This window comes from Triticum aestivum, chromosome 2B (assembly GCF_018294505.1).
Source record: "Triticum aestivum cultivar Chinese Spring chromosome 2B, IWGSC CS RefSeq v2.1, whole genome shotgun sequence".
Classification (NCBI taxonomy): Eukaryota; Viridiplantae; Streptophyta; class Magnoliopsida; order Poales; family Poaceae; genus Triticum; species Triticum aestivum.
The window spans coordinates 158332143-158353828 of record NC_057798.1 but is presented as its reverse complement, the minus strand read 5'-3'; the positions used below and the strand labels follow the sequence as shown (position 1 = coordinate 158353828).

Below are 21686 nucleotides of genomic sequence, written 5' to 3'. Positions count from 1 at the left end.
ATAAATCCAATTTTTTATGAATTCAAATAATGTTCGTGAATTTTAAAAAAATGTACAAGAATTTTCAAAATGTTCAATATTTAGAAAATGTTCACGAATGTATTTTTTTAATGAATTTCCAAGTGTTCACGAATTTGAAACCCTGTTCATATTCGATAATTGTTCATGAACTTAATTGTTTTTCATGAATTCAAGTTTTATTCACGAATTATAAACAAGGTTCATGAAGTGGAAAATTGTTCATGAATTTAACCACAAAAATCATCACTTCAAAAACTTTCCATGAATTTCAAAAAGCATCAAGAATTCAAAAAATGTTCATGAATTCAGAAAGTGTTCATGAATTTGAAAATTCATGGACTGAAAAAGTGTTGGAATTTGAAAAAATGTTCGTGAATTCAAGTAATTCTCGTGAATTAAAAAAGAAAATAAACTGGAAAAAAAGAAAGAAAAAATCACAGAAAAATCTATAAAACCGGTAAATAATGAAAATAAAAAAAGGGAAAAACCTTTTGAAATCTCCCAAAAGTGGGCGGAATGTTTTAGAAGCTTCCTAAAAGTAGCGTTCTACCCGCACGTATCTACTGCTAATGGGCTGACCCACAATAGTGCCTTAGTGAGTGATTTCACCCGTAGCGAGCGCTATTGGCGATACATATTGTTAGATGGAAGGGTGTGCTCCACTGCGCCCGGCTATAACATGTCTTAGACAAGCCTTAGTGCTGAATACTAATTGTGCATGCTTCACAATAGAAAAGCAACTTGCCTGACGTAGGAGTGAGACACCGACAGACTTTTGGACTTGCCCTTTATGGCGACGGGCTCTGTGCCGCTCGTCCCCTCCTTCCTTGATCCCTCCCATCCTCCTTTGCTCCGGCTGCTCCCCCCATACCCGGTCGCCGGCGGCCATGGTGGCGAGCGTTGAGTGGGAGGGATGCCTAGATCTTGTTCTTTCATATAGTCGTAGGCTTTCTTTCCTCTCAAATAAACTTGATTTGGTTCTTCCTCTCTTGCTTCTGTTGCATGCATCTACAACCATGGCGGTCGGATAAGGGGTGGTTGGAGATCTCGTGCTAGTCAGATTGGAGGCCCTTGTCCAGGGTTCCCCCGATCTGTGGTGACGAGGGGCTGTGTTGGTTCCCGGATCTGGAGGATCCCCTTCTCTCATTCATCTTCTTTGTGTAGACGTCATGGAGATGGTGATGGAGGATGCAAATCCGTAGCTCGCTATCGTCGCACGTATCCTTGATGTCCTTCTTTGAAGTAAGAGTATCGATCCCACAGGGAGCATAGGAAATGAAATTTGTCTCTCGTTGATATTTTTAATATTGTGCCTGCAAGTTAGTTGCGGTCCAAAGCAAAGTGGAAATATAAGTTTGAAATATTACAAGTGAGTTGTGAACACAGAATAAAGAACAAGATTAAAATAAAAATATGCAATCACGGAATTATGGTAGTTTGGACTCAATAGGCTAAGTCGTTCTCGGGGAGTCCGGATTCCCCTCTATTATGTTTCTAATGCGACCTATGCTAATGGATAGTTCTAGGTTCAGATTCCCAAGCCACTTGTTTCTACAAGTGGGCGGAGCCAAGCATAGATACGTGCATACATGCAACAACCCGGTATCACATACACCACCACCTTTTGTCCACACACTGGCTTTAGAATGGTGATTAAGGGTTTTCTCATGGACGCAGCTGAAGGCGGTCTCCGTTGATCCCCTATTGCAATGACCAAGGAAGGAGGGAAATAGGTACTGTCAGTACAAAGCTCCACAAACTCACCTTCACACAAATAGTAATGACCTTTCATCCAAAAGAGGCATATGTTGGATGGTCGACTTCACCCATCAAGAATATCATCAACATAACATATAAAGAGGATGTAAAATCCTATCATCGTTTCGTACCTAAACATACTAGGGTTCCTACCTAATAACATGATGAATTGTGATAAACATGGATGAAACTATGTAATATAAAAATGGATCCACAAGGTCTATCTTATTACAAAGAAATGGTGATGGGATGGTGAAGGTGTAGATGGATGATCTTGATGCCTCCTCGATGGGAGTGATGTCGCGGTGGAACCCTTCAATCAATCCTCCCTCCGGATCATTTCTAGAGGTTAGGGTTCTTCATTCTGGATGAGTTTGTGGTGGCTGTAGGCATATGAACCTTGATCCGATCGCCCAGGGTAGAAGTACTGGACTAGGAGGTTGCAACGACAGCTGGGACGATCAGCAGTACGAGCACGCGTGGTCATATTGGACACCATCATTTGCTCTAGAGCCTGACCTTGTTTTTTCTTCTCCATTCCACTTCTCCCTTTTATGATAGGTTTTTATCGTGCCAATTAACATGATTTTTACATCATATCCTTGGCATTCTTTCCTCGTGCCCCCAAATACCTACGTAGATGAAATGCTAGTGAAAAAAGAGAAAAGGGTGCGTGGACGTGGTAAAATCCTAAAATCCTAACACTAAGGTGCAAAAATAAAAGGTATAAAAATTACGCAAAAATTGGACACATCAATCCACACCTGAGTTCGATGCAGAGCTATACCGCTCATTGGAGAGCGAACGATGGGCATTCTTCGCGGATCTAGTGACTTTTCTGGTCGAAAGACGTCCAAAACTTCCCCCCGGGCCCAAATGCCTAAAGGGAGGCGTCATAGCGTCATCTCGGTGGTCGTGGCTATGTGTTTCGTCGGCCTTGTCTCCCCAAGTGGTTCTGAACCTTGTGATGGCGAGGTGGAAGCTGAGAGAAGGTTGAGGACCTAATTGCGATTCAGTATCTTAGATTGGGGTCCTTCTTGCAAAGTCTAGGGACTTATTTGTAATTTCTAGTGTCCGTTGGGTCCAACTATAATCATAGTTGTAATATGTTTTTATGAATAAAGTTTCGGGATCCTTCGGGGTCCCTTTCTCTGTTAAGAAAAGGCAATTTACCTTCTCTACATTCAAATCTGCATCTTATTAGTTCCTATCCTGGATCCCAACATGATGCTAAAGCTGAATGCCTACATATAGTGCAACACTGAGACCACATAGGTGTAGAGACGACCACTAAACCATCATATAAAAAAATGCAAATGGTAGCAAGGCCACACCAAAAAGACATTTTCTCCAGATCTATGGCTACTTTTAAAAGTATATTGAAAGTAGAGGGTATAACAAATAGTGATGATCACAACTTTTCACATTAGCTAGTCATTCTGTTTTCTCTAACTATTGATGCAGTGTAGGTATATTGTGAAGGAGCTACAGGAAACTCTATCAAGAAAATATCAATAAACTTATGATGATTTTAACCTAGATTAAGCTTAACCAGAAACTATGGAATTTCTAAGAAAGGTAAGGGGCTGCTGCATGATTCATTCTCGTTAATAAATAAGCTAGCTTTGGTACCAAGGTTTTGCTTTATAGATGCTACACGGTTCTACACAACACGCGACATGTGACTACTTAGAGAGCATTCCTATCCCCGCCCCGATGGTGTGAATAGCGTCATCGGAGGATGTGTGAAGGTATGTCTTTGTCGGATCTCGTGAGATTCGGTCGGTGCTGGTCTTTGCTGGATTCATTTGGATCCACTTTTTGTTCGTCTTCGTTTGTGTGGTTACAGGTTTGATCTTTACGATCTTCAACTCTCTTCATTGGCGATGGTTGCTGCTCTAGTGCACTGGTCCTTTGGAATCTTAACACGATGACTTTCCGACTGTCTACTACAAGTCTACAACAAGGTTTACCTGACTCCGGTGAGGGAAGGGCGATGATGGAGACACGCTTTCGACTCGCTCCAGTGCTTGTAGTCGTCGCTAGGTGGTCCATATACCTGGTTGTAATTTTTATTACCTCTTATGTTCTCTCTACTGTCATGATTGATAAATAGATTGATAATTTCTCTCACAAAAATAAATAAGAATAAAAATACAATTCGCGCTAATGTTTGGAAGGAAAGGGTAACATTGTAGTAGTGTCCTAGTAGGACTCTTGTATCTTAGACCTCCTATATAATGTGGGGAGAAGCGTTCACAGTCAGACTTCGGAGATGTAGCCATATATTGATGAACCATGTTAACAAATCTTTGCGTCGTGCTTCGTGTGAGTGCTAGGTCCTTGAATGATCGACGACGTGTCTTGGATTATTCTAATAGCTCAGAGTCGCCGAGAAAGAAAGATTGGCATGACATTGAAGGAGGGTTCCAGTCATAGAGCACGAGACGATAAAACGACCCCCGTGTCGCTCGTGTCTGGCGACTCGGGGGATCTCGCGCCGCCGGCCTCTCAGTCCGCCATCGGACCTCCCATCTCGTCGCCATCAGAGGTTGACCACACGCAAAGGCTACACGGATGCCTAAGACAATGGCGGCGGGGCCCTCTGCTTTTCCATCGATGGAGCTTTCTCCTAGCCCGATGGTCCTTCGATCTACATGGCACAGCGGCTGGTGGCTTCCGTGATGGTGTCCATGATGGCGTCTCCTTGCAGCGTATTGCATGTGAGCACCACGATCCGATTCGGATCCGCTCCTCCATTGATTGTCCGATTTCACTGCTCAGATCTGGCGTGTCGGCATCCAAGGGAGTCCCGCGGTGGTTGGCCCTGCTGTTCTTCCTGCTCCAAAATTTTGATCTGCTTCTTGCCGGTCTCCTTGATCCGGACACCGACAAGTTCCAGTCTTCTTATCGGAGATCCCAGCTTGTGGCGCACGGCGTCACTGAATATCTAAATCGAAATCGATCCGGTCGGGCGCGCCCTCACCTTCAGCCAGAGATGCTTTATGAGGGTGTGGCGCGAAGCTTCGCTGTCTTGCCGGTGCCATGGGACATGTCTAAGTATAGATTTCCACGGCGTTGATAATGGTGAAGAAAGTCATGATGAATGTGATCAGAGACTTGTAATGGCGGAGAGGAGTTTTGGTTGCGCTGAAGAATGGCGACACCGTTTTTTCCCCTGTGTGTCGGGTGTTGAGCACTTGCAGCGGTGGCCTTGGCAGGAGGGGCGGCAACACAGGTGGACAATATTTTTTGGTGTGCTTCTCTAGTACTGAGCCGCGATCTCTAGGGTGAAAAATCCAAGGCATGGCCTTCATTGGTTGTACCTGGCAATGGTCTTGCGAAGGCATTGTTTTTGGGATCTCGGACTCTCTCCAGGGCGAAGACTCAAGATCTTTGATCGGGCGACGACAACGCTTGCGCATTGTTTCTTTCTTGAAGGCGTCGCTTTTGAAGAACCTCTTCTGTTGTCCGGGGGTTGACTTTTTGTGGTGTTTAGAGTGTTATTGTTACGAGTGTTTCATTACTGCGATGGGGTCTTTGTTTTTATTTTTCTCTCTTTTTAATTTTTGTTTTTGGCTGTGTGCATCCTTGATCTCTTCGATATCTTGTTGGTGCAGAGGTTGGGTGTAATTGATATCTTCGTGATATTAATATGTTTTCCTTTATCGAAAGTAGAGCACGGCAATAAGCCACGTTTCATCGATGGTAGTCTCCAGCGATGCGATGGAGGGGCAATGGATTAACCACATGTTCGGTGATCCCGTCAATTAAGATGGCCTGCTACTCCTAGTTAAGATGGCAGCTGGAGAATCGAATACCGAGTCCTAAGCCTGGGGTAGGTCAACTCTCGGTGTTTGCGTCGCCATAACGATCCCAAAGATAGCATACTCCAACTCTCCAAGTGTGTTCCTGTCTGTGTGCTTACACTACGTGGTCAAATTTCTGAACCTCGAGGGCGCGTTAAACCCTAGGTCGCCGCTGTTAGCTTTAAACCCTAGGAGTAGTGTGCAATAAATCTAGGTCAACCCTCTCCTTCGTAGGTCAACTCTACTCGCCTAGCGGCTACAGCTAGTAGGAGCTAGTTGAAGCCTTTCTCAAACTGCATGCACCGACGACGACGAAGAACGACGTCAGACGGCGGGTCAGAGCTCGGCTCATCTTCCGCATGCCAAGCTCATGTGCTTCTAGGACTAGGAGTACTAGTGTTAATGCTTATTACGATTAGGTGAGTCACTAGTCATTTTCTGTTGGTAATTAACAGTAAGAGACATGCCCCGCAGAAAAAAAAAGTAAGAGACAATGCCTTACGTACGGTAAGTACACTTACTTTACGTATGTTTTCGTTCTCCTTTTTTATAGATCCGCGGTGTTCATGATTGATAATGGTCAAGTAGCATTCATTAAGTGCAATGTCAAAGGATTACCTGTGATCTACGGCTTCCAGTTCATGCGTGCGTATCGAGTAAAGGCAACTGACGTTCTTAATTTCATGTGGTGGAGAGAAAACAATTTGTTAATCTGGATGCTACTTGCCAGAGATGTAATCTCAACGATGCGTCAGTACTTATCTTCAGACGCTTCTACAGCTGACCAGTTCTAATCAACTAATTACCGATTAAGTAAATACTCCACGTGCATGCTACCGTACGTGATTAGAGAACTTGTCATCGGTTCACTATGTCAGTTCACAACACAAAGCGTGCGCGCCTTCCGCGTGTGAGATCCAACACTCATCATCAATCACCCATGCACGGCCTCCACTATATATACCGACGCAACCCAGTCTGCTTTCAACACGCAACTCATCACACACTCCCCCGAGCTCACTCACAATGGCTGCTAGCACTAAGCTTGTAGCTCTTGGCTTTGTTGTCCTCGTGAGCATTGGATTCACCGATGCTTCGAGGATGCTGGCTAGTTCCTCTAGTGCTGGGGGTGGAGGCGGGGGAGGCGGAGGCGGTGGCAGCTCGTCGGGTGGGGTTGGGAGTGGATGGGGTGAAGGGTCCGGAGGAGGCGGTGGCTTGGGATATGGTGGTGAGAGTGGTGGAGATTCCAATAAGAATTACGTTGCCAAGGGAGCAGGTGGAGGAGGAGGAAACGGTGCTGGCGGTGGTTCTCAAGGCGGGGCCGGGTCTGGTTCCGGCTCTGGTGGTGGAAACGGTGTCGGTTCGAGTGGATCGGCATCAGCCCCTAGTGGCAATGGGTACGCCAATGCTGATGGTCAGGGTGGGGGCGGTGGTGGAGGTGCTGGTGCAGATGGGTCAAGCGGGTCTGGAGCCGGAGATGGTGCCGGCGAAGGATACGGTGAGAGTGGCATAGCAACCGCACCAGCTCCTTCTGCTGGTGGTGCCAGCTACTCTGATGCTGGAGGTAGTGGTACTGGCGGTGGTGGCGGTGATGGAGGAAATGGAGGTGGTAATGGCGCTGGAGGTGGACAGGCGGCCAGCGATGACACTTCCGGAGGCAATGCCAGTGGAGGGGGTAGCGGCAACGGTGGTGGCCAAGGTGGAGGTGTAGCTCAAGGTCCAAGCATGGGAGTTGGTTCTGGTTCTGGCTTTGGGGGCGGGCATACTGGTAGCACTGGCTCCTTTGGTCAAGGTTATGCCACCGGATTCGGTGGTGGAAAGGGTGGGGGCACGGGCGGCAGCTACAACGGCGGGTCTGGCAATGGTGGAGGTAGCGGATCCGGAGGCGGCAAAGGCGGATACCACTAAATTTCAATTTCAAACAAGCAAGAATCGGAGCCCAACACCACTTCTAGTCTCTTTGTTTCACAATATTCCACATCATTTGTGTTTCTCTTCATTCGTAGGGTTTTTACTAGGCGCCTCCTAATAAAGGGCTCCATGATTCTAGTGGAAGTACTAAATAGTTTAGTAGAGCAATCTACTAACATGTAATCGCTACCTACGAATATCTTATGTTATGATCTCTTATATGTTTCTTTGTTAGTGTGAGTACTGGATTACTCCTTCGAACCAATGTCTTATATCTTATATATACATGTAGGATCGCGCTATTCGTCATCCTCTGTAAGGAATTCTTATTCCTTACACCAGCCATCTCACACGGTCACAATTCAAAACATAAGAAACAAAAGTATGTGGGGTAAAATTACAGCCTGAAAAATGTAACCGGTCTATGTTCCGTGAAGCAAAAATGGAGCGTCATAATATTACTTTGGAAAGAATGAGTTAGGATTTGGTTCTCGGAGAGAAAGGCACGAGGTAAGATTTGTAACCACCAACGTCAGGTTACAACTATCATACCATGTCAGCCCATATGTTCAGATTACAACAAACCACATGGAAATCATTTTTCTTTGAAGAAAGATGACATCCACGTGAAAATCTTTACTCTTGTCTTTTGCCAACTGTATAGTTTCAGCTTTGGGGACGTACGAAACACATTAAGGTGCGGTAGAAAGGTGGCTAACTAGCTATGCGCCGCATGCTGGTTGGCCATAGTGAGAAAGTTTTTGATTCTTTTAGATAATTTTTCGAAGATGGAAGTGAGACATTTTTATTTTTCGGAGAAAAGTTTTTATAGTTTTTTTCTTTTTCTTTTTGAGATGGATATGATGTTCATGTGACGTGAGAATGTTTTTTTAATGTTAAGATGAAGATTTTTTTTTTGAGATGGATATGATGTTCATGTGACATGGGAATGATTTTTTATTTTTTAAATGAAGATGAGGTATGCACAGCTTTCTCTCAAGCTGCGGGCCTCAACCACTAGTATTTATATTATGCATGGATGCCTCCTTAGATAGGATGCAAAGAAGTATGGTCCCTCACGTGTAGATATTTTTTTAGTTGCCCGTGTAGATACTTACCATGTACTGTAAGATTACATCGCTAACTTGCATACAACGTAGGATAATGGGAATTGGCCTACTTTAAAAGAAAGCAAATTCAGAAAGCCCATAGGACACTAGTAGAAAACAGCCCATTAATCCCGGTTCGAGAGGGTCTTTAGTCCCTGTTCTGGAACCGGGACTAAAGGGTCGGGACTAAATCCCAAAACCTTTAGTCCCAGTTCGCTTACGAACCGGAACAGAAGGGGCTCCACGTGGCCGCTGCGGGGCGCCCATGCAGGAGGAGCTTTAGTCCCGGCTGGTAACACCAACCGCGACCAAAAGGCTGCCACATGCCAGCAGCTCGCAAGCGTTGGAGTTTTTGTTTTTTTAAAGGGGGGGGTAGGGTTTTGGAGGGTTAATTTAGGGGTTTCATATTGTGTTAGCTAGCTAATAGAGAGAAGTGACATCTCTTTCTCCGTGCTTGGTTGACGCTAGCTACTATACAAATCATCATGATAATCATGATCAACATCATCATCATATTAATATAAAAACTCTTGCATCATATCATCACCAACATCACTTGATAATAATCATCATAGTCATTACCGGCAACACTATTTAATCATCATAGTCATAGTGTAGCTATCTAATCACCACCAACACTAGCTAATAATAATCATCATAGTCACTACCACCAACACTAGCTATTTAATCATCATAGTCATAGTGTAGCACATCAACATCTTCAAACTCATTCTAGCTAGCTAATAACTCCTGCTGCTCTCTCTCAGGTAAAATAGCATAAAACATGTGTAGCACTCCTGCTCCATCATATTGGAGAATGCAGATGAACCCATCTCCTAATTGTGGACTGCGCTTCTGATTGCTGCCCCCTAGTATTGCTCTGCTGTGATCGTTCACAATTTTGCTCCAGTCTTTGACTATTAAGACTTGCTCGCTTTGAGAAATCATGAATGCACTCATGTACAATGCAGGATATCTTGGCAGTAAGCTAACCATTGTCATGCGACCTTCAGGCTCGATCCAATGAGGCACAACATTCATCAGGAGTCCCTGTTGGAGAACATCATAGTAACATACTTAGCAAGGAAGTTTAGCTTAAAAAATAATGTATGCAAAAGATGCACTAAGGACAAAAAGTAAAAATCTTACCATCTTTCGTAAATAGATGTGATCGTAGTTCAATACGCAGACTAGTGGTCGCACGTTTTTAGTACTAATATTTCGAAGTCCAGGAAAATAACCTGTCTTGACAGTATCAAGATCCTCAAGCCATGAAACATAATGACTTATCTCCTTGCAGTTTAGTCCAGCCCCGGGATAGTAGTAGGTGTTGTCTACCAAGCGCAGGACGTGTTTGCTTGAATGGAAATAAGATGTCAATAGAAATTAGTTGTCAACTATTTTTAAATAACCAATATAAATTACTTAATAAATATGGTTGAGAAACTCACATAATGGTAGAACTGGAGACGTCTGCACATCGACCCAGATGTCGATATTACCTTCAATTTCATCTTTCGGACGAATATCAAATGTGACAAGCATATTAGGCTCAAATGCATAGGCCTTGCATAATGCTCTCTAATTTTTGCATTCAAAATAGGAGTAGGTGTCTGCATTGTATAGTTTTACGACAAAAGTATAACGATGCTCGATCCTCAAGTGAACTCTCTTTACCTCCATACTTTTCATAGTACTGAAACCAATCTTATCCAAGACATACATTCTTGTATGGCAGAAGATACGCTAGTAGAATTGTAAAAAATTAAAATTATAAGTTGAAGCAAAAGAAGCAGAAGTCATGCTTGATTACGAAACAAGAGTTGCCGTTGTGACTTACTGTATCCACTTCGAATGTCTCATGCAGCATGATGCTGAAGCACCTACCACCAACTAGGTGAGGCCTGTCGCACATGCCGCGCTCGTCTTCACAGTATTTGCACATAACAAATTCTCTTTCATCGTCAAACATTTCCTATGTTCATATTTGAAACATTGAAAATCAGTCGAGGGCAACTACCAGGAAACTCAACACACAGATCACTATTACTCAATATGCAACGGGTTGAATTTAGGTCTATCAAGTCTTCCTTCCTAAACTCTTATCTCACGTATATGGTGGGCACTCCCTCTCTGATATTGCGACCGTCGGTGATGGTCGTTACTCCTCCTTTCCCTAGTGCATTAAAATATATAGCACAAGGAAAAGAAGGAGAAGCGACCCCCACAACAACAGCCGACATTCTTCTTCTCTCCTATATGGTGGACACTCCCTCACCGATTTTTCAACCATCGATGATGGTTGCTACTCCTTCTTCCCCTAGTGCATAACAAAGGTCTAGCACAAAGGGAAGAAGGAGAAGCGTCCCCCACAACAACAGTCATCATTCTTCTTCTCTCATATATGGTGGACACTCCCTCACCGATGTTTCAACCGTCGATGATGGTCGCTACTCCTTCTTCCCCTAGTGCATAACAAAGGTCTAACACAAGGAGAAGAAGGAAAAGCGACCCCCACGACAACAGTCGGCATTCTTCTTCTCTCATATATGGTGGAGACTCTCCCCTCATTGATTTTTTGACTGTCATGTATGGAGCCCCGACAGACTTAAAGTCAACTCGAAATGTCGTTTAATTCTCTTTCTTGAAAATCCGGGGCACTCGATATTTCCTACATATTCTAGCACAAGTCATGCTTAATTCACGGAAAAATCCGGCATGAACCTTGCTAAAATAGGACATATCAAGCGCCTGAAATTTGCCGGAATGGAAATGAATCAACACTCCGGCAAAACATAGGACATATCATATGCAAATATATCCCCATGAAATTTAAAATATAACTCTTTTTCCCTTTTCATGGAAGCAAATATATGTTCGTTTGGAAGCAATTCACTGATAACAATTTAGAAGCAAAGTATATATCTTTGGAAGCAAATCATGATCATATGCACCATTTTTTTGTATAACAATTCTAATCTTTTCAAAACATCATATGATCATGTATGAACAAGAAAACATCATATATGGTCATCTACGAACAAAAAAAATCATCATATATATGAAAAAAAAGTATGAAAAATTATGAAAATATATGCATACATATCCATTTACTAAAAACAATATGCATACATATCCATTTATGCATACATCCATATATCAACATACATCCATATGAACAATATGCATACATGCATATCCATTTACTTAAATTTATAAGAATAAAAAAATTGCAGCGGGCGGCGGGGCAGGGGGGAAGGCGGGGTGCTCACTTGGGGCGGCGCCGGCAACGAGGAGCGGTTGGCAATGGCGAGGTCGGGGCTGGCAGAGGCGCGAGGCAGGGCAGGGGCGCGGGGAGGCGTCGAGGAGGCGACAACGAGGTCGGGGAGGCGTCGGCGACGACGAGGATCAGCCAGGCGGCATCCGGGCGCAGGGGCATTGGCGTCGAGGGAGAATGGGAAAAAAATTCTTAAGTGCCACTTATATAAGAAAGCCTTTAGTCCCAGTTCGTAGCACAAACCGGGATCAATACCTACCTTTAGTCCCGGTTCCTGACACAAACCAGGACCAAAGGTCAGTTTTCAGTAGCCAAAAGGGTGGGAAGCACAGACCTTTGGTCCCGGTTGGTGGCTAGAACCGGGTCCATAGGTGTGCATTGGTCTCGGTTGGTGGCACGAACCGGGACCAAAGGTGGGTATTGGTCCCGGTTTGTGCCACCAACCGGGAAGAAAGGAGGGTGCTGCCCGGGGCCAAATGTTTAGCCCCACCTCGCTAGCTGAGAGGGCTCGAGAGTGGTTTAGAAGCGCTGCTGCGCCAACCCTCTCAAGCTCCTCTCAACTCCAGGCTTACGGACCTAATCTCACACCCCTTTGCCTATGGGCCTACTTGGCCTGCTGCGGGCCTGAATCCTGGCCCAACTAGCTGGTTGGGTTTCTAATCGTATTCAAGCCGTGGTGGCCCAATAGGTGGCCTTTTTTTATTTTTTCCACTTTTTTTGTTTTGTTTTTTTATTTTATTTATTTCTTTTGCTTCTACTTATAGCTAAATACTTATAGTTTTTCAGTGATTCTTTTTTGCTTTTATGTCACAAATATTATAAACTTTCTGTTAGTGCCATTAGTTTTTCAAATTTGAATAGTTTAAATTTGAATTCTCTGAAATTTGTGTGAATCACTAGTTTGTGAATAACTTTACTATAAAAATAGATTTTTGAGTGATTGTTTTTCCTGTTATTTAATATTACTGTGTTTTACCATTATATTCAATTTGGTATTTTTTAGGTTATTTTAAATGTCTTTTTTAATCAAAAACATATTTTGTTATTTTAGTATTAAAGTTTCTAACAAAAAAATTCTTTATGAAAATTCTTTTTCCTATTAATGTTTTGAACAAAAATTACTTTGATAATTTTAGTTGTATAAATTTTATATAATTTTAGTTTAAAAAATACTAGAGGTTTTAAAATCTTTTTAGTTGTTTCCTTTTCCTATTAGAGTTTTATAAAAGCTTTTTAGTTGATTCTTTTTGCTATTGAAGAATATTATAGTTTTTATTTAGTTGATCATAACAGAATAATTTAATTAATTATTTTTAGTTTATTATTTTTGCTATTAGAGTTTCATAAAAGTTTTCTATTTCATTCTTTTTGCTATTAGTTCATTCTTTGAGCTAAATGACCCTGAAGTTGAAAATGCACCATTCAAAACCATTCAATGCCACATCATCAATTTTCAACCCTTTCTGACCTCATTTGGTATTTTTCATGCATTTACTGGTTTTTAAGATAAATGACCCTGAAATTGATAAGCACTACAAATGAACTCTGAAAAGGTTGAAAGTTGGCATTGTATCATAATTTCACCCACATGACATGATATAAAAACTTGAGAGCGTTACGACAAAAACTGGATGCACTTCGTGTACAAAATGGACAATCTCTTTCGAAGTATCAGGTTTTCGGACGAAAACTCATCTGTTACAAAGGGATTTCATTTTTTGAACTTATTTGAACTCCTATTTTTTTTTTCAAAATGCACCATTCAAAGCCACATCATCAATTTTCAACCCTTTCCGACTTTATTTGGTATTTTTCATGCATTTACTGATTTTTTAAGCTAAATGACCCAGAAATTGAAAAGCACTACAAATAAACTCTGAAAAGGTTGCAAGTTGGCATGGTATCATCATTTCACCCACATAGCATGTACTAAATAGTTGAGAGGGTTACGGCAAAACCTGGATGCACTTCGTGTACAAAATGGACAATCTCTTTCGAAGTATCAGAGTTTTGGACGAAAACTCATTTGTTACAAAGGGATTTCATTTTTTGAACTTATTTGAACTCCAGACTTTTTGTGTGTTCAAAATGCACCATTCAACGCTACATCATCAATTTTCAACCCTTTCTGACTTTATTTGGTATTTTTCATGCATTTACAGATTTTTTTAGCTAAATGACCCTGAAATTGAAAAGCACTACAAATGAACTCTGAAAAGGTTGGCATGGTATCATTATTTCACCCACATAACATGTTCTAAAAAGTTGAGAGGGTTACGACAAAAGTTGGATGCACTTCGTGTATAAAATAGACGATCTCTTTAGAAGTATCATGATTTCAGACGAGAACTCATGTGTTGCAAAGGGATTTCATTTTTTGAATTTATTTGAAATCCAGACTTTTTGTGTGTTCAAAATGCACCATTCAAAGCCACATCAAAAATTTTCAACCCTTTCTGACTCCATTTGGTATTTTTCATGCATTTACTGATTTTTTTAGCTAAATGACCCTGAAATTGAAAAGCACTACAAATGGACTCTTGAAAGGTTGAAAGTTGGCATGGTATCATCACTAAAAAGTTGAGAGGGTTACGGCAAAACCTGGATGCACTTTGTGTACAAAATGGACAATCTCTTTCGAAGTATCAGAGTTTCAGACGGAAACTCATCAATTACAAAGAGATTTCATTTTTTGAACTTATTTGAACTCCAGACTTTTTGTGTGTTCAAAATGCACCATTCAAAGCCACATCATTAATAGAAGTTCATTATCGCATTAAAACTAAAATACAGTAGTGATCAAATGTTATTACTGAAAAAATAAATACATAAAGTTCATACATAGTTCTCATTAAACAACATATAGCTCTCTAGAGCATTTAGTTAAACCATATATTGAAACTATGTAAAACATTTCAATGCAACAACATATGCGATCATAATCGCAACTAAGGTAATAATTGATCCAACGACATAATGATATCAAGCCTCAGTATGAATGACATATTTTCTAATCTTTCTAATCTTCAAGCACATTGCATCCATCTTGATCTTGTGATCATCGACGACATCCGCAACATGCAACTCCAATCTCATCTTCTCCTCCTCAATTATTTTCAATTTTTTCTTCAAGTAATTGTTTTCTTTTTCAACTAAATTTAACCTCTCAACTATAGGGTCAGTTAGAATTTCCAGTTCACATACCTCCTAGATAAAAACATCTATGTCACATTGGTCGGCATAATTGTCATAAACACTATATGAAACAAATAGTTATAAAAGATTACACACACACACACACACACACACACACACACACACCACATCCGAATCATAGACAGGACGATGGCCGACGGAGGCGGATACCAAAACCATCGCACTATATAATAACAAACAATAATAAAAGGAAGAAAATTATACAAGTATCTATCTAAATCATACAAGTAGAATTTTTTTCTTTTAGAAAGAAGATAATAACAAGAGACTCACCACGGTGGTGCCGTCGACGAGATCGACGCGGGTGATCGATGGTGGTAAGGAAGGGGACGAGACAGGATGGACCACCAAACATAGACAAATCTTGAGGAAAATGGAGTTTAGACAAGGAGCTTCGAGAGGAGAAAGCTTAAGTGTGGCTCGGGCATTTCATCGAACACCTCATGTGCATAGGAGGTGAGCTAGAGCATCACAAACCCCTCCCACGGCCAGCCAAAAAAATAGAGCACTGGCTCTGTTGGCGGGCAGGGGCGGGGGTATATATAGTCCTCTCTTTAGTCCCGGTTCGTGGCTAAAACCGGGACTAAAGGACAACCTTTGGTCCCGGTTCAAGACACCAACTGGGACTAATGGTGGTGGGCCAGGAGCGAGGCCCATTGGTCCCGGTTCGTGTCTGGAACCGGGACCAATGGCCCCCGAGGCCCGGCTGGCGCCTTGGCCTCACGAACCGGGACTAATGCCCCCTTTGGTCCCGGTTCGTGAGTGAACCGGGATTAATATCCTTACCTAGGTCTCAACCAAAGCCTTGTTTTCTACTAGTGGGAAAGCAATCAACCAACATAAAAGAACTTGTGATAAATAGTGAAAGCATTCCTGAAAATTAGGAATATAAATGATGTGATAAACGGTGCCGCAAAGCCCGACCATTTTTTTGATGGCTCGATAGTTCATTTTCCAGAAAAAAAATCTTTCTTGAACTTTTTGACCGATAAGTGGGCTTAAACAGTGTGCAGTTTACATCCGTACTGACAATCTAGGTATTTTTTCTTTTGAGGGAACAATCTGGGTATTTAACATCAGATATGTCTTTTTTTTGGGAGAAGGTGTTAGTGCGAGAGATACCTATCATTTACTTCAAACAGAAGTTAAATTTTTGATATTACCACTTGTAATGGTGATGCCGCTTCTAGGTGGGCTGACTTGTTCCCCTGCTACTAAAATGCAGATGCTTCACTGCTAGTGTTCTTCAATTCGATGAAGTTACCAATTCATGTCTGACTAGTTGCTATTGTATTGGATCATGCATCAGATCTCATTCAAAATGAATGGTCTCCCTCATTTTTGTTTCTTCAGCATGCACCGTATCTCGTGCAGAACCCTGAGTACCTTGTGTATGGATTTTCTTGACCTTACTAGAAGTAGTGCCTGTCATCTCATCGCTCTGAAAAGCAAAAATAAAATAAAAACAGAGGATAAATTACTTACAAAAAGGTCATGTTGAAAGATAATGTGAAAAGGGCTAACAATCACATAGATTTTGCATTATTGTTGGAACTGAAGGGGGAAGCAAGGATCTCTAAAAAGTTATGGCAGTTTAGAACTCTGAAATATGTATGAAATCCTTTTTTTGCGGGTCATATGAAATCATATTTAAGTCACCATGAACTAATGAATACTTTTTTACTGATGCATTCAGGTCAAAGAAAATAGCTGGTTGCTTTCATACTTCTTTTTTTCTAAACGTTTCTTTCATAAATGGAAGATAAGATTGTCATAATAATTACATAATAGGAAATTACAAGAATCAAATATTGCAGCTAAAATTATATAAGAGCACCTGAAAAGCTGACATGTTTAAAATATTCATGGTGTGAAACACAATGGTTGGAACGTCGTACCCTGTTCTGGGCAACGGCTTCATGTTATATAGCAGGGTCGCGACTCCCTGATCGCGTACAGGAGTTTGTTCAGATTACAACTTGTATCACAAGAGATAGACTAGGAGGTTACAGAGAGATAAGACCAAATTCTAACAACCTAGCTACCTGCAGTGCGCCAAGGGATCGAGGCCTCCTTGGCACATACGTTTAACGCCCTCCCTTAATCACAACTTTGTAAGTTGAGATTACGCTTGAATTCTTCAAAGTTCCTTGTGGGCAGCGCCTTTGTGAAACCATCTGCGACCTGTTCTCTGGAGTGCACAAAACATCTCCAATTGTCTATTAGCAACTCTTTCTCTGACAAAATGGAAATCTATCTCAATGTGTTTTGTTCGTGCATGAAAGACAGGTTTAGCAGATAAATATGTTGCACCCAAATTGTCACACCATAAGCATGGAGCCTGAGTGCATTTCACACCAAGTTCCTTTAACATGGACTGAACCCAAATGATCTCTGCTGTAGCATTTGCAACTGCTTTGTATTCAGCTTCCGTACTTGATCTTGACACAGTAGCTCGTTTCTTTGCACACCAAGATATGAGATTGGGTCCAAAGAATACAACAAACCCACCAGTAGAGCGTCTGTCATCCAAACAACCTGCCCAGTCAGAGTCAGAAAAAGCACTGACAAGAGTAGATGAAGATCTGCTGAAAGTGAGACCAACGCTCATAATATTTTTGCTCACTATACGCTTGGCGGAAGTCCAGTGAACTGTGGTAGGTGCATGAAGGAATTGGCACACTTTATTATGAGCAAAGGAGATATCAGACCTTGTTAGAGTGAAGCACTGAAGTGCTCCAACTAAGCTTCTGTACCTGGTGCTGTCATCTTAACTCAGTGTATTTCCTTCTACAAGGGATAAGTTTTCTGTGCTAGACAAGGGAGTTGGTGAAGGTTTACACTCTTTCAGACCAACTCTTCTTACCAAATCAGCAACATATTTTTCCTGGGAGAGATGCAGACTATCTCCAAGCTTCTTTACTTCAATGCCTAAGAAGAAGTGTAAATATCCCAGATCCTTGAGAGCAAACTCAACACTCAAATCCTTCAACAGTCCTGGCACTGCCTCATCAGATGAACTTGTGACAATAATATCATCAACATAAATGAGCACAAATATGGATGTATTGAACTTGTTGTAAATAAACAGTGACGTATCAGACTTGGAAGAGACAAAAACAAGTGCTTGCAGTTTCTGACTGAGACGTGAATACCACGCCCTAGGATCCTGCTCCAATCCATAAAGGGCTTTATCAAGCTTACATGCATGGAAGGGTGAGTTTTTGTCGACAAACCCAGGAGGTTGTTTCATGTACACTTCCTCCTCCAGAATACCATGAAGAAACGCGTTCTGCACATCTAGCTGTCTAAGGCTCCACCCCTAGAAACAACAATAGATAGGACAAGACGGATAGTAGCAGCTTTAACAACAGGACTAAAGGTGTCCTCATAGTCTATGCCATACCGTTGCTTAGAACCTTTGGCAACAGGTCTTGCTTTGTAGCGGTCTATGGTTCCATCGGATTTTCTTTTAATCTGTAGACCCACTTTAAGTCAATTAAAATTTTACCTTGTGGTATCGGAATCAGGTGCCAAGTTTATTTTTCTAAAGTGCCATATATTCTTCCTCCATAGCCTTCTTCCAATGAGCATCTCCAAGTACTTCATCGAGAGAGTTTGGTTCTCCTGTAGAACATGCTAGACCAAATTTAGTTACATGCTTGTAATTGATAGGCTGGATTACCCCTTTTTAAAGGCGTGTACGTGGCTGAAGAGGAACTGGCGCAGATGATCCGACAGCTGGAGATCCCAGTGATCCCGAGGCAGATTCCCCGGTGCAGCAGGATTTTCTGCAGCATCTGCAGTTGGCGGAGTGGAGGAAGGCGACACAGAAGATCCCGTGCCATATCCCGAGTCTGCAGCAGGCCCATCATGCTGCAATGATGGTGTGGGCCTAGTTGGAGCTGTGCCGGATTGCGTGCCTGCGTCCGTAGCAGCATTGGATCGATCGCCTGTCAGATCCGCACTGGACCGCGAGCACCGGGTTTAGTGGAAGGGCCCACCAGCGGGCCAGCAAGCCGCAGTGGGCCGCATGGGCATTGATGATTGGTGCAGGCCAGATGCCAGGCCGAAGCGAGCCACACCAGGCCGCGTGTCGACCGCCAAGTCAGCAGTATCGCGCCTGGCAGATGACGGTGCGGTTTATGTGGCGCTGACGTCCTGCAGCCGCGCCGATCCCGAGGAAGATTGGCTGCCGAGCTGCTGCAGCCCTGATCCAGAGGGAGATATGCCCCCCAACGCAGGACACATGAAATCATTCCTGTTGAGGGCTGTTTCTTCACCGTTTTTAGTAGTTTATTCTCCATCTTCTTCCTGAGATGTATCTGCATCATCACAATGCTCATGCGCACGATTATGAGGATTAGTCAACAAAGAATCATCACAATTATTTTCCCCATGCTCAAGACCGGTAAGATGAGATGGCAAGAGTAAGTCTTTGCGAAGTAGGGCACCGGCGTTTGGATGGAGATCGGCAAAGGGGAATTTTGTTTCGCCGAACACGACGTCATGGGAGATATAGACACGTTCGGTGGATATGTCAAGACACTTCACCTCTTTGTGTTGAGCACTATATCCGATGAAGGCACACTATTTTGAGCGGAACATGAGCTTGCGATTGTTGTATGGCCTGAGATTGGGCCAACAGGCGCATCCAAACACACGGAGAGTTGTGTAGTCTGGTTTGACTTGAAGAAGCCTTTCAGTTGGAGTTTCATTATTTATGACACGACTAGGCAGTATGTTGATAAGATGGATGGCGGTGAGAAATGCCTCATCCCAAAATTTGAGGGGCATAGATGCGCCAGCCAAAAGAGCAAGACCAACCTCTACGACGTGTCTGTGTTTGCGTTCTGCAGACCCGTTTTGCTGTGAGCGTGAGGAGAGACATGGTGAGATATGCCAAGTTCTTGAAAGAAGGAGTTGAGTTTTTTATACTCCCCGCCCCAGTCAGACTGGATGGCTATGATTTTGCTATCAAATTTTCGCTCAACAAGAGCTTGAAAGTTTTTAAAGACTTGAAACACATCCGATATTTTCTTTAGAAGATAGATCCATGAGTATTTGCTATAGTCGTCAATGAAACTCACGTAGTATGTATGTCTACCAACAGAGGAGGGTGCAGGACCCCAAACATCAGAAAAATGAGTTGCAATGGTTTGGTAGAAATACTAGTAGACACGGGATAAGGTAGTTGATGACTTTTGGCTCTCTGGCATGAATCACAAATTATTTTAACATTGCGCTCTCGAACAAATAGGAGCTTATCTTTCCTAAGCAATTTTCAACTGAAGAAAAAGATGCATGTCCTCAATGATCATGCCACCATGTAGACAATAGTTTGGTGGCACTAAAAACTTGTTTATTGAATCTTCAAATCTCCGGAATCAACGGGTAAAGCCCACGAACGCATCTACCTCGATACAGAACCATCCTCGTTGCCTGATCCTTGATCAAAAAGAAGAAGGGGTGAAATTCAAGGAATACATGATTATCAATGGCGATGCGATGAATGGAGAGAAGGTTCATCGAGGCACTAGGAACATGCAAAAAATTTCCAAGATGAATTTTTCTACGAGGGGTTTTAATAATTGAGTGACCAATGTGACTGATCTTCATACCTTCTCCACTAGCAGTGTGGATGTGATCTTGCCCGCGGTACTTTTCCCGCATGGTCACCTTCTCGAGTTCACCAGTGATGTGGTTCATGGCTCCACTATCCACATACCAGTTTATGTCCACGCCGTATGGTCCATCTTCCGCACCCGCCATCTTCTCATCTTGAGATGAATCTTCATCTTCATCAAATCTGTACCAGTAGTCCTTGGCTGAATGGCCAGGCTTGCCGCAGATCTGACAACAGACGGTGTCAGGGCGCTTGGTGGAGTTGTTGCGGCGGCCCCCGTTGTTGTTGGAGGAGGGCCGACCGCCGCTGTTGCTGCTGTTCCTGCGAGGAGCGTTGCTGCGAGGGTTGTTGTAGTTGGTGCCTCCTGCACTCTTGCCCTTCCCGCGCGGCGGTCCGCGGTAGCGTGAGCCACCATTGCGGCCACGCATAGCGGTGTTGGCAGAAGACTTGAAGCCACCGTTTGCACCCTGGAACAAGGCCACCCTCTGGTCAAAGTTACTCATCTGAGCATATAGTTCGTCAAGGGTGACAGGCGAGCTACGGGCGTCGAGGGCAGAGACGAGAGGCTTATACTACATGTCCAAGCCGGCGAGGATGTAGGATATGAGCTCGTCGTCTCCGAGAGGCTTGCCCGCCGCGGCCAGCTTGTCGGCGACGGGGCGCTTGTGCGCAAAGAACACCGTGACGGACTGGGTCCCCTTCTGTGCATTGGACAGCGTGATGCGGATGTTGTGGATGCGTGACAGCGACTGGGATGAAAACATGTTTGCCACCGCTATCCACAACTCGTGGGCATGGGCGATCGAAGTCACCTGCACGAGCACCTCCTTGGATAGATTATTCAGAAGATAACCTAGTACCTGTTGATCTTCCCGGAACCATATCGGGTGAGGGGGATTGGGTGCGATGACCTCCTTCCCGTCTTTGTCCTTGTTGACGACGACCTTGGGTGGCTCTGG

The 21686-nt window shown here is 43.1% G+C and overlaps 1 protein-coding gene and 1 pseudogene across 1 annotated transcript; one reads left to right on the top strand and one right to left on the bottom strand.

Moving 5' to 3' along the window:
* Positions 1 to 6607: 6607 nt before the first annotated feature.
* On the top strand, positions 6608 to 7733 carry LOC123040917 (glycine-rich cell wall structural protein 1-like). The gene has a single exon (XM_044463635.1). The coding sequence runs from the start codon at positions 6615 to 6617 to the stop codon at positions 7494 to 7496; it is 882 nt and encodes a 293-aa protein (XP_044319570.1). The 5' UTR covers positions 6608 to 6614; the 3' UTR covers positions 7497 to 7733.
* A 13481-nt stretch (positions 7734 to 21214) lies between these two features.
* On the bottom strand, positions 21215 to 21353 carry LOC123047854 (uncharacterized; annotated as a pseudogene).
* Between the last annotated feature and the right edge of the window lie 333 nt (positions 21354 to 21686).

Bases quoted from the DNA above. Each gene is read 5' to 3' on its own strand.
- LOC123040917 (XM_044463635.1), top strand. From the start codon at position 6,615: ATGGCTGCTAGCACTAAGCTTGTAGCTCTTGGCTTTGTTGTCCTCGTG.